The following is a 13,533-nucleotide window of genomic DNA, read 5'->3' as shown; positions in this document are numbered from 1 at the left end:
AACAAAGACTAAGTTTTGTTTGACAGAAATCTTGAAACAACATACCAACCCTCAAATGGGTCAGATGAGGAGGATTCTCCAGGTAAAAAACATCCAGATCAGATCGATTTCTGCACATATTAAATCTTTTCCAGGATACTTTTTGATAAAAAGTACACAAAGTAGATGTATTCCGCAAGAAGTAATCTTTTCTCTGTTGACAAATTGAGTAATATTGAAATTATTGTTGGAATTGATCATTTTTATTTTAAAGACAAGACAGATAAAGGATACTAAAAAGTAAGACACCAATGACGGTTCAAGTTTTTAATGTTTCAAAGTTCAGAAAAGCAACATTTTTCTGCAGCCTTTCTGATTATTCATTCCTTTTGTTTTACAAGTTAACTCTGTGATGCTTAAAGGAAAATAAAAACAATGACTCGTAAACAAAATCCAATGAAGAAATTCAGAGTTCACGGGTTAAATTCTAGACCGACTTCCGCTGCGAACGTTTGTTCCAGCTTCACGTCGTGAGTGAGCGAATGTTCCCACAGCAGCTTCTTCTGCAGGAAAACCAACCCGCAGTCCTCACAGACGAAGCTCCGCGTTTTCCCAGTGTGAGTCCGCTGGTGTTTCTTCATGTGGTAGGACAGCCGGAAGGTTTTGTCGCAGAGGTCACATTTAAACGGTTTCTCCCCCGTGTGGATGCGCATGTGAGACTTCAAGTAGCCCGACTGGATGAACGCCTTGCTGCACACATCGCACTTGTACGGCCGCTCTCCGGTGTGGTAGCGGTTGTGGAGCCGGAGCTCGTTGGCGGTCAGGAAGGTCTTCCCGCAGACGGTGCACTGGTGCGGTCTCTCCCCGGTGTGGATGAGCTCGTGCCTCTTCAGGGACGTCTCCTTCATGAACTGCTTGCCGCAGGTCTTGCAGGGGTAGCGCACGCCGATGTGGACCTGCTCCACGTGGTTGCTGAGCTGCAGCTTGGTGCGGTAGGCCATGTCGCACTGCGAGCAGCTCCAGGGTTTCTCCTCGGAGTGCGTCCCCATGTGGACCGTCAGCTCCGAGGCTGAGCGGTAGCACTTCCCACACTGCCAGCACAGAAAGGGCTTCTCCCCGGTGTGCTTCCTCTGGTGGACCGTCAGGCAGTTGGATGAGCGGAACTTCTCGGGGCACATGTTGCAGGCGTATGGGAACTCTCCCTTATGTATCCTCTGGTGGATGGCGAGGTAGGACAGCTGGACGAAGGATTTGTCGCACTGCGGACACGGGAAGGGCCCGGTGAAGCCGTGCTGCTTCTCGTAGTGTTCCCTCAGTCGTCTCAGAAGGGTGAAGCTCTTCTCGCACATTGTGCATTTCATCGGCCGGTGCATGAGCTTGTGCCGTTCGAAGGCGGCCTCATTCCCCAGGATCTTGCCGCACTCCTTGCAGTAGAGCGGGTCGTGGATCCGCTGGTGGACTTTGAGCATCGTGACGCTCTTGAACTCCTTATTGCAGTCATCGCACTTCATCACTTCCCGGATCTCCACCTTGCAGACGTTCTCCTGGTGCTCCTTCAGGGCAGACGGATACTCAAAGTGTTTGCCACAGTTGGAGCACCAGACGGGGATCTTGGCCGTCTGGCCTTGTGCGGAGTCGGTGCCGCTCGCCTCGCTGTGGCTGGGTCCGGCTCTCTGCTCCTTCTTCCACGACAGACGGGAAGTCTTCTTGTGGCAGATGGCGTAGATCTGGTGTCTCTTCAGGCCGTGCATGTGTTTGAACCTCTTCTTGCAGTGGACGCAGTGAAACGGTCGGTCCTCTGTGTGGCACTGGATGTGCCTGTTCAGGGTTTTGATGCTGTCAAACACCCTGCTGCACACAGGGCACGCCTTTGGGGCTTTCTTTCTCCTCAAACCCACCACAGTCCGGTTATCCGTCATAGTTTCTGCAGGCGGGTCTAATTGTGTTTCTTTCTTGACTAATCCGTCTGGATCCTCCTGGTTCTGGGGTTCTGCTTCTGCCAGGATCTGCTCCACGGTCTTGCAGTGCTCCTCTCGGATGCCCTCGTGCCCGTGGATGATCTGGTGCTTCTTCAGAGTGTCTTTGTACTTGAAGCCCTTCTCACAGGTTATGCAGACGTACGGTCGCTCCTCGGAGTGGGAGCGTAAATGCTTCGCGATGTCCGCGGTGCAGGGGAGGATTCGGCCGCAGATTGGACAGATTTTCCCTTCCACCGATACAGCTGAGTGCGCCTCTGCGTTCGCATCTGGAGTGCCTTTCCTCGCTTTCTGCTCCCTGCTCTTACAAATCTCCCTCTCATGCCTCTTCAACACGTACAGGTTCTTGAACTTCTTGTCACAAAACGAACATTTATACGGACGGTCCTCTGAGTGGGACTTCATGTGTCGCTCCATGTCGACTTCCCGGGCGAAGTACTTCCCGCACAAGGAGCAGTTTTTATTTTCAGACGTCTCAGAGGTGCAGGGATCTCCCAGCTCTTCGTCTTTAGGGCTGCTGCTCATCGCTCCCTTCTCGTGAACCCGCATCATGTGGCGGTTCATGTCGTACTGGTCCCTGAACCGCTTATCGCAGCTGCTGCACTTGTACTTCAGGTCGCGGTTTTCGTTGTGGATCTCCTGGTGGCGCCTCATGGCTGCGGCTCGCAGGAACGTCTTGTTGCACACAGGACACGTTTTGTTGTTGGAGTATTTTTTCCGCAGCCTCTTGGCCGCCTCTGATTCGCTGTTTTCCTTAGAAGCTTTCCTCTTCAGCTCCAGCCTCTTGCTTTGCTTCAGCGGCTGAAAAGCGGCGGGCTTCAACGCATCGTCCGAGTCGTCGAGCGCCGCTTCCACGACGTTGGCTTCCATGTCTTCGTGTTCGTCAGACTCCACCAGAGTCGGCTGCTCTATCTGAATGTAGTCCAACAGCGTCACAGTTTCGCCCTCCACCTGCACAGTCATGCAGCCCTGGATCTGGTCGACAGACGACTGGATCTGCAGCTCGTCAGGGTGGATCACGATCTTCTCCAGCTGGGGAAGAGACAGCGAGGACAGGATGCAGTTCCCAAACGATGATGGGATGTTCTGCATTTCATCTGTGGCAAAATTAAAATTTTATTTCAGTGATGAAATAAAAAAAAAAGATGCTTTTGTACAAAAACGGGCTCAAAGTTCAGCTGAAAAACTCCTTGAACTTTCTTATGTCCGGTTACTACCACACACTAAGGTTGTGTAGTGGCCTAGTCAAAGCTTGGAGTTGAATTCCAACCCAAATCAGGCCTTTTCAAATGAAACAACACTATGTGGCTAAATGAAATAAATTCTGCAAAGACAAGCAGGACAGATTTTCCCCACAGAGATGGGAAGCTCAATGCTAGTTTTCACCAATACAGCTGTGGTATCACAATCAGTCGTTCGGTTTAGGGGGCACATACTGTTTTCTACACAAAGAAAGTTTTTTTTTTTCATTGTGAGAAGATTTAAATAATTCAGTGAAGACTTTTTATATTCCTTGGGTCATCTTTGAAATGAAAACGATCTGAAAAATGTGACCGATATCGTTATCAACAAGATAAAAAAATAAAAAAACTCAAATTATGAAAATTTAACTTCAGAAGGTTCTGGATGCTTTTGCTTTGATTTAGTTTCTGATGTATTTTCAGTTTGTAAGACTATGTCCAGCAGTTTGTTTCAACTGTTTTCCATGTTTTTTTTAATCTAAATCCCTCTTCAAGAGGAGTAGACATTAAGATTCTCTGGTTAGAATGGCCTAGTCAAAGTCCAGACTTAAATCAAATTGAGGCCTGCAGATGTAACTGTAACAGAGGGTGGGTTCTGAAGGAATTGACCCAGAACAGTTGACACTCAACCAAAATCACATAAAATCCCAGTAAAAAAAAGCATTAAGGTTTGTTGTTGTGTAAGAATCGGGGGTGTAAATACTTTTGTAAGTCACGACTCACCAGTAAAATCCACGTGTCCGAGTCTCGTCTGGTAGCGCAGGACAGTTTTCAGGTGCTGGGGGTCCGGTACCGAGTGAGCGCACTCCTCCAGCGCCGTCGGGATGCCGCCGAGGATGGACGCCGTCTGCGACGCAGAAACGAGAAGAAAGCGAACACGAAGCAGACGTTTTCTCAAATATGGGAAAGACAAGAGAACGTTTCCTTAAAGTAAAACAGATCATCATGGAGTCTCTGTAACAAACATTTAACTAAATCCAGATGCCAGCTGGTTGTTTCAGCACAAGGAAAACTTGTTTTCTGTTTCACATCACAAATTTAAAGATGCATGTTTGCTCAAATCTTACTCTGACTTTGCTCAGCCAGCTGACTTGGCAGTGGGCAGCAATAGAACTACGCTAATTTATCCTTCAAACTGCCAAATCCCAAACTTTCTGTGATATCTCGTTAACCTGTTGCTACGTTTCTATTAAGCACAGAATTACGCACATTGAAATTCTAAACAACATATGGAAAGACGTAAATTAAAAAAAAAATTTTTTTTGATAAAACCTTTTGGGCTACTTGTTCTTTCAGTTTCATCAAAATAGATGTATTTGGCAAAACTGACTAATTGCATGAACTAGCTTACTTATGTGTAATTTAATTAAATTTCTTATTTAATAGGAACACAGCAATTGCGAAATTTTTTCTTTTTTCTAACATTAGCAAAATATCAACAAAGATTTTCAAATATTTGTAATGGAAACGCAGCTTGTGTGATTAAAACCTTTAAGGCGATGCGAGTGTTCGTCTACCTGCTGGATGTCGGGAACTGGGAGCAGCTTCTCCAGTCGGGACAGGAAGTCCAACATCAGCATCTGCAGAGCGTTGTCATAATCGGGCCCGAAATCTGTGGGGAAAACATCCTAGAGAAGGAAAGGTTGGATTTTAGTCTGAAGAGTACATGGTTAAGAAGAGCTTAATGCGAAAACTAAAGACCTGGAAGAACTTCTCCTTCTCTTCAGGATCCTTCAGCAACAACCCGACCTGATCCACAAAGTTTGACTCTGGGAACTGAACATCTGAAAAACAAGGCTGGAAACACAGGAAAGTTCACATTAATGAGATCTGATTGGCTCTGATCGGTTAAATGTTTTATTTTAAGAGGCTAACCTGTGCGGCCCAGGTGGATATGAGGGATTTTATCTGATCCAGGTGCATCTGGATGGATTCTGTGTCGGGGATCTGCTCGGAGCGACACAATTCAAGAACAACCTGGAGGAAAGGACGAAAAGGTGGAAGGCTGAGCAAACTGTTCTTCACTCACTCTCTGATGCTCCTCCATCAGATGGCACTCGTTTTTTGCTCACCCGTGCTCTCAGTCCCAGGAGCAGCTGGGTTTTCTGGTCTGGATTCAACAGTTCTGGCACAAGATCAGTGATGGTGCTGATGAAGTCCTCCACTAATCCGTATTCGTGAAGGTTCCCGCTCTGCACGATGTGCCACATGGCTGCAGACACCAAGCGGAGGGGGGGGATGAAGAGGCGAAGAGACGGCAGCAGGAGAGGCGGATCTGGACAACATTTCACAGAATTAGAAAACCACAACCTTTTTTTTTAAGCTTTTACATTGAAATATCTTAAAATAGTCGAGTTTAATCCCAAAAATAAACAGAAAATTGGTCAGCATTTCATGGATTAATGACAATTTAAAATACAAAATAATTGAATGAAAAACGAAACAATTACAAAGTAATACATTTTACTGTAAATGTTAAGTTATGCATTAAATAGCTGGATACATTTGACGATTAAAAAGAAGGCCGTTTTAATGCAACATTTTTATTAAAAACGGTTTAAATAACTATTTAACGTTTTATTATTTGATTTTGATAGTTGTTGTGTTCTGTATTGTACAGCTAAAAATATGAAATGCAAGAAAAAAGCTTTCAACACTTTGCTTTCCAAGAAGTTACTTATTTCTGGTGCCAATCGCTTATTCTCTAATATTTCTGACGCCCACTTCAACTTCTGCTCCAGCCTGCCGCTTGGTGCGTTCACGGACAGAAACACGTGTGGTAAAAACGAACTATAACACCGGTGGAGTCCGACAGTGTGATGGACGCAACATCTGTAGCCGTTTACTTAATGAATAATCTTAAAATACATGTAAGTGATGAACATAAACCGATGCAGATGATATAGTGGTTGTTCTGTCTTCAGATCTCAGATCAGATGCTTGCAGCCAGCGTTGCTGACTCTAGTTTTATCTGAAGCCCATGAAGGTAACACTTGTCAGCGGTTAGTCGGCGGCTATAACGTAAACTAACGATAACCACGATTGAAGCGCATATTTTAAGAATGTGAGGATTTTTTTTGTTAGGTATTGGTCCGCACTTATTTACGCTCATTCACCCAGTCCAGTTCCCCGGCGTGCGGTGCAGCGTAGCAAAAACCAACCGCCATCTCAGAGCGGCGTACGCCATGTTTGAAATCGGGCGCACACACACTGAGAGAAAAACCAACAACTCGGTAAAAACAAACGCTACACAAACGCTCATTGACTTACCGCCATTGGTTGGTTCTGAGCTCTCCATATTGTGCCGAAAAGTACTCAGTTAGGAATATATATCAATTCGGGGACGTTGTGAGTCGACGTCCGCCCGACCCTGCGGTGCAACCAGCTGCTGGCGGGGAGGAAAAGACGGTTAGATATCCTGTTCATAGTGCGCAGGCGCAGTATGTCAACATATGCTTATTTGATAACGTTTACTGCTTTAACCGTGATGTATTTTCACACGTTAGCACAAGCTATTAATTATTCTGACATGTTAGGAAAAAATAAAAATAAAATTATTTTAAAACCTGTTGCTTCCAAATATCCTTCTTCACATAATTAATACGGTCTACGTTGCTCGCCACCGCCACCTAGAGTAAATTCGGCATTTAATGGCAGGGCAATAATTTAGTATGAAGAGCCAAAAGTGCCAAGAAAATAAAACATGAACTATTCATTGTTCAGAAAAACAATAATATATGATAGTTTAAATAAAATCAAATATAAATATGTACAAAAATAGTATATTTTTATTGAATCACAGCATTTTTAATCACTTTCTGAAATCTGAAAACTAATGTCTAAGCAAACACTGAAATATATTTGATGATAGTGAAAATATGAGTATATGGGTAACGAGCAATAATTGACACTTTTAATAGCTAAAATTTTAAACAAATGGTCACACTGTTTTTATTTTTTTACCAATAGCACAAAATTTACACCTAGTTTAGTTATTGAAATGTACATACAAGTAAACTGGATAATGAAAAACACAGGAATGTATTTTCTATAATAGAAAATTAAAGGAACTATATCCACATGTAGTCATGTATTGAATACATGGTTAAAACAAATTTATTTTTGTAATTTAATATATGAATTTCCAAATGTATGAACAATATACACTAGTCCAACATTAATCTAATGTCGAAGTACAAATAATTTTGAGGGCAACTACATATTTAGTGACTTATTGAATTGTTTCACTTTTGACCTTTGTTTATTTATTAGCCACATATTGATTGCTCTAAAACATAACAAAAAAATCTATTTTTTGGTTTGAAGTTTGTTTTGTGAGAAATAAATGCCTCTTTAAACTTGATTAATTCATGTCAACTGCATAGTTTTTACACAAAAGCAATGAATCTGCATGTAATGTGGATTGATATAAGTAACTCTTTTTACATAGATTTCACTTAGCACCATCACTGAAATTCTTATCTTACGGTTTAATCACTGGTGACAAAAACAAATAATGAAAAACGTTAACTGGAAAGAGCTTGTGACCAAAAATTTAATGAAGAAATAGGAATGTCTCAGAAAAATTAGGAAATGTTACAATTTATGTAGAGCAGACAGAAAGCTTATTGATACTCCAACTCAATCTCATTTCCAAAGACCGTCTCGATGTTCTGTTCGTGAGTGACAGAGTGTTCGTTCAGCAGTTTCCTTTGGGAAAAACTGAGTCCACAGATCTCACATGTGAAGCTCTTCTGTTTCCCATCATGAGTGAGTCTGTGTTTCTGCATGTTTCTCGACAACCTGAAGCGTTTGTCGCAGATTTCGCATGCGTACGGCTTCTCTCCTGTGTGGAGACGCATGTGGATCTTTAAGTAGCTCGACTGGATGAAAGCCTTGCAGCACACCTCGCACTTATACGGGCGCACGCCGGTGTGGTACCTGCTGTGCCGCAGGAGCTCGTTGCCGGTCAGGAAGGATTTGCCGCACTCTGTGCACGGAAAAGGCCTCTCGCCCGTGTGAGTGAGCTCGTGCCTTTTCAGCGACATCTCCTTCATGAACTGCTTCCCGCAGGTGGCACATGTGAACCGGATACAGAGGTGGACTTGCTCCACGTGGTTCTTGAGCTGCGCCTTTGTGCGGTAAGCCATGTTGCACTCAGTGCAGACCCAGGGTCTCTCCTCGGAGTGGGTTCCCATGTGCATGGAGAGGTCCGAGGCGGCGCGGTATGACTTCCCACACTGCCAGCACAGGAAGGGCTTCTCCCCGGAGTGTTTCCGCCGATGAACCGTCAACAAGGAGGAGGTCCTGAACTTCTCAGGACAACTGTCACAGACAAACGGAAACTCCCCTCTGTGGATCCTCTGGTGGATAATGAGATAGGAAAGTTGGACAAAGGTTTTATCACACTGAGTACACGGGAAGGGCCCTGTGAAGTTGTGCTGCTTCTCATAGTGTTCTCTAAGACGTCTTGAGATGATGAACGTCTCATCGCACATCGTGCACTGCATCGGCCTGTGCAACAGCTTGTGCCGCTCGAAGGCGGGTTCGTCAGCCAGGATCTTCTTGCAGTCTTTGCAGTACAACGGGTTGTGAACCTTCTTGTGCACCTTGAGCATCGTTATGCTTTTGAACTCCTTTCCACACTCGTTGCATTTCTTCACCGTCGGTTCCGCTCGGCAAACGCTTTCCTGGTGCTCTTTCAGGGCGGACAGGGACTCGAAGTGTTGGCTGCAGTTTGAGCACCAGACAAATATCTGTTGGAGATCTGTTTCACCTTGATTGGACGCTTTCTTCAGCGAATAACGTGGGGGTTTGTTGTAGCAGACTGCATAGATCTGGTGTCTTTTGAGTCCGTACAAGTCTTTATAGCGCCTCTTGCAGTGGACGCAGTAATACGGCCGGTCGACCCTGTGGGACTGGAGATGCTTGTTCAAAGTTTTAATCATATCAAACGTCTTGGAACAGACAGGACACACTTTCAGGCCTTCTTTGGACATCTTCAGAACAGGTACACTCTCTTTTGGAGAGTCTTCAGATCCCTCCAGATCCATTTCTTCTGGTCCACCAGTATCACCAGTACACTGAGCATCAGCCTCTGAGAGAAGCCTCTCCAGTTTCATGCACTGCACCTCCCTGATGCCCTTGTGGCCTTTGAGAGTTTGGTGCTTCTTTATTGTATCTTTGTACTTGAAGCCCTTCTCACACGTGAGGCAGACATATGGTCGCTCTTCAGAGTGAGATCGCAAATGCTTCTTAATGTCTCGGTTGTTCTTAATGGTCATGCTGCAGATGGGACAAACTTTATGTTTAACTGATACTTCAGTCAACAGCAGCATAGATGGAGTCAGCTCTGTATTTAAAGGTGGATTGTTTGGAGGTTCTGCTGATACATCTGCAGTTGTTTCTGGATTTAAGGATTCCTTTTCCTTTTTCTTGGCCATTTTCTCCACTTTTGTTTTGCAGCTCTTCTCATGTGACTTCAAGGCGTAAGGGTTTTTAAACTTCTTTCCACACAAAGAACACTGATGTGGGCGCTCCCCTGAATGAGTCTCTATGTGCCGCTTCAGATCACTCTGCCAGGCGAAATATTTCCTGCAGTGAGGACAGGTTTGATTTGTGGCGGACTCTTTGGACTTCCTGGCTCTCGTATTAGTGCCGTCACTCGTCTCTCCCTTTTCGTGGACTCGCATGGTGTGTCGCTTCAGGTCGTACTGGTCCCTGAATCGTTTGTCGCACTTGGCACAATTATGATTGTAGTCGCGCTTTGTTTTGTGAATCTCCAGGTGCCGCCTCATGCCGGCAGCACGCGGGAACGTCTTGTTACACACAGGGCACGTTTTGCTGTCGTGGTATTTCCTTCGGACTCTTTTAGGTTTCACTGGATCTTTCTTTTCTTTAAAAACTCTTCTTCTGAGTCGGAGCCACCTCGTTTGCCGCGGAGGCTCTACGCCGTCACCTGAATCCTGGTGTGGTGCTTCCTGCACAGATTCCTCCATATTTGATTCTCCAGGACCATCCGGCTGAACTGGACTGGAAGGCCCAACATCGTCAACCAGGGTCACAGTTTCTTCCTCCACTTTGACGGCCAAGGTATCAGGCAACAGTGCCGGCAAAGGCTGCGTCTGTATCGGGTCGGAACAGACCACAAGTTGGTCCAGTTGAGGAAGAGACAAGGATGACAGGATGGAGGTCCCAGTGGAGGATGGAATGGTCTTAGTTTCATCTGTGTGGAAATAAAAACTGTTCAGCCATTTCTACAAACAAGAATTGGCTTGAATTTGTTGAGTTTTCTTCGAATTATACATCCAGCCAGAACTTCACCAGAAGCTCATTGTCCATTTGCAAGTACTACACAGATACTGAAGAGACTCACCGGAAAAATCAAGACATCCGAGCGTTGCGTGGTACCGCAGAGCAGCTGCCAGGTGCTGTGGGTCGGGGACAGAGTGAGCGGACTCCTCCAAGGCAGAAGGCACTGCACTCAGCATGGATGCAGTCTAGAAAGTTTGAATTTTGAGGGGGAAAAAAGTCAGAATTTTGAAAGTAAGGTCTGAATTTTGAGATTAAAGTCAAGCATTTTGAGGAAAAAAGTCAGAATTATGAGAATAAATTTGGAATTCTGAAGTTAAATTGAGAATTTTGAGATTAAAGCCAGAATGTTAAAATTTAGGCCTAAATAGTGAGAATTAAAAAAAAAAAAATCTAAGAATTTTGAAAAAGATAAAGCAGAAATATGAGAATAAAGTCAGAATTTTGAAATAGAGGTGAATTTTGAACAAATTCAATAACTATGGAAAAACGACAGAATTATCTGAATAAATGTGGAATTCTGGGATTAAATTGAGAATTTTTAAATTTAAATCAGAATTTTAAAATTCAGATCTGAATTTTGAGGTTAAAGTCAGAATTATGAGAAAAACATTTGAATTCTGAGATTAAATTGAGAATTTTGAGATTAAAGGCAGAATTTTAAAACTTAGGTCTTGTGAGAATAAAAAAAATCAAGAATTTTGAAAAAAAAAAAATCAGAAATAGATTAAAGTCTGAATTTTGAAATTAAGGTGAATTTTGTTTTAAAAAAATATCTGATATTAAGGTCTAAATTTTGACAATAAAGTCTAAATTTTGAAGTCAGAATCCTGAGATTAAATGTGAAATTTCAAGCTTCTGTGGAATACACATTACACATGTTAAGAAAAACGGAGGTGACGGATGATGAAGCTCCAGCTCTTCTACCTGCTGAATATCAGGAACTGGAAGAAGCTTCTCCAGTCTGGACACAAAGTCCAGCATCAGCATCTGCAGAGCGTTGTCAAAATCAGGTCCAAAATCTGTGGGGAAAACATCCTGCAGGACAATGACCACAGTTCACCTATAAATGCATCTTATTGCCAACCAAACATCAACTTCTGGTCCTATACCACGCCGTTCTGGACAAACCTGGAAGAACTTCTTCCTCTCCTCCGGGTGCTTCAACATCAGCTCCACCTGATCCACAAAGTTTGTCTCGGGAAAACTTACATCTGCAAAGCAAGGCTGGAAATAAGACGCACAGCTTCAGTTAAATAATGGAGTGAATGATCCAGAAGACATCATGTAAGGAACCAACCTGCGCTGCCCATGAGGACATGAGGGTTCTGATCTGATCCAGATGCATCTCGACAGATTCTGTGTCTGTGGACTTCTCCGAACGACACAGTTCAAGAACGAGCTGCAAGAAAAGACGTCATCTCAAACACTTTACGCAGGTCACACATCAGCATTTTTGTACGATTGATAAGTGTCTCTGTTTACTCGTGCTCTGAGTCCAAGAAGGAGCTGGACTTTCTGCTCCGAGTTCAAAAGTTCTGGCACAACATTTGTGACTCTGCTGATGAACTCTTCCACCATCCCATAATCCTGAACGTTCCTGCTCTGCACTGTGTGCCACATGGCTCCAGAGACCAAACGGAGGGGAGGAATGAAGAGGCGAAGAGACGGGAGCTGGAGCTGGAGAGGTGGATCTAGAAATAAAGATTTAAACTTGTTGTTTTTGCATTTTGACACTGAAAAACAATGTTTTCAAAAATCCGGCCTTCAGTTTTGAGCTGAATTTTAAAGAATGTGTTACACTAAAAGTGGAAAAGGTTACAATTTAATATGAGTTATGCTTATATGCTCATAAAAAACAACAATAAATGCATATATTATGAAGAGATGCATGTAAAATATCTTTTAAAAATACATTTTTCCTTATTTGTGAATGTTACAGGAAGAATTTTCAACTTTCGTTTCTTCGACAATGTGTTGGAGTCTGAAATTTGCTAACATGTAATCAATTTGCGTAGACTTACAAATCAGACATTAGGTCCCATCTTTTGAGTCACAATTGCAGTTTATTAACTTCTTTTTGTTGTCATTAAATGCATAAGAATAATCTCCTTCTATATTAGAAATATCAGCACATCTTTCGACAGCACGAGAAAAAAAAAGTCTAAATGGTCTCAATTAGTGGCCCTAACTGTGTTCCATATAATTATGTTGAGAAAACATTTATTTTTGAGGTTCTGAGTTCCTTATGAACACAATTAAGCAATCATTTAATGATATTTTTAATGATTTGTGGCATTTCTTGAGCTCCATATAGCTTAGCAACAAGTCAGGAAATCGTGTTGCTCCATGATGCGTTCAAAAGTCACGTAAAGTCGGAGCAGGATGATCTACCTAACTGAGCAATAACAACAGCGGTAAAAGTTCAGTAGAGACTAAAATGGCATTTACAAGGGATAACTATCTTTTATAAGATAGCTCAAATGTAGCTTTCCAGAAAGTAGTTAAGCTTTCAGACGGCAAAAAGGTAATAGTCGAAGTTAAACCCTCTAGAAGTATTTAGTACGCCTTATGATTAGTACGCCGTAAGTTAAATTTTAGTAATTTCCAATTAATTAAAACATGACGATGCTTAGAAGTTAGCTAACTTCTAACATAAACTTTAAGTCTAAGTTGAGCACACAGCAGCTTCCTGGTGGAGCAACACGGCACCGAAACGCCGTCAACATCCCGAATCGAGCTACGCCATATTGAAAATGGGGCGCACACGCTCCAAAACATCAACTAATAACTCGTTAAGAACAACGAGTGCTGACATTCTAGGTGGCTTACCGTTTTCTATGTGATCCGGGCTTTCCATGTTGTTTTGTAAAGTTAGCAATCTGAATAAACAGTTTACCTCGACACTGTTTCAGGTCGACGTACATACAGACCTGCAGAGCAAACGGAGAGGAAGGGCGGCGCGGCGGTTTATACGTACGGCGCATGCGCTGTAGCAGAATATAGGTCAATGCTTGCATTCTGCC

At 43.4% G+C, this 13,533-nt stretch overlaps 2 protein-coding genes across 3 annotated transcripts; both read right to left on the bottom strand.

Annotated features, from left to right (window-relative positions):
* Window positions 1–291: 291 nt before the first annotated feature.
* On the bottom strand, window positions 292–6,890 carry LOC108165858 (uncharacterized). Its single transcript, XM_017302659.2, has 7 exons — window positions 6,467–6,890; window positions 5,269–5,471; window positions 5,072–5,173; window positions 4,898–4,993; window positions 4,714–4,824; window positions 3,920–4,043; window positions 292–3,052 (listed from the first exon to the last, which is right to left on the bottom strand). The coding sequence occupies exons 1-7, from the start codon at window positions 6,492–6,494 to the stop codon at window positions 453–455; spliced, it is 3,264 nt and encodes a 1,087-aa protein (XP_017158148.2). The 5' UTR covers window positions 6,495–6,890; the 3' UTR covers window positions 292–452.
* Window positions 6,891–7,737: 847 nt separating this feature from the next.
* On the bottom strand, window positions 7,738–13,501 carry LOC103459404 (uncharacterized). Of its 2 annotated transcripts, XM_017302663.2 has the most exons (7): window positions 13,340–13,501; window positions 11,993–12,201; window positions 11,808–11,909; window positions 11,639–11,734; window positions 11,435–11,545; window positions 10,572–10,695; window positions 7,738–10,421 (listed from the first exon to the last, which is right to left on the bottom strand). In XM_017302663.2, the coding sequence occupies exons 1-7, from the start codon at window positions 13,365–13,367 to the stop codon at window positions 7,822–7,824; spliced, it is 3,270 nt and encodes a 1,089-aa protein (XP_017158152.2). In that variant the 5' UTR covers window positions 13,368–13,501; the 3' UTR covers window positions 7,738–7,821. The 2 variants fall into 2 exon arrangements, with proteins under 2 accessions (XP_017158152.2, XP_017158153.2); XM_017302664.2 differs by lacking the exon at window positions 13,340–13,501 and having other exon boundaries at window positions 11,639–11,721; window positions 11,993–12,133.
* Window positions 13,502–13,533: the final 32 nt, after the last annotated feature.

This window comes from Poecilia reticulata, chromosome 23 (assembly GCF_904066995.2).
Source record: "Poecilia reticulata chromosome 23, P_reticulata-male-v2, whole genome shotgun sequence".
Lineage (NCBI taxonomy): Eukaryota > Metazoa > Chordata > Actinopteri > Cyprinodontiformes > Poeciliidae > Poecilia > Poecilia reticulata.
Note: the sequence above shows the minus strand (reverse complement) of the source record. Positions and strands in the feature narration are given on the sequence as shown.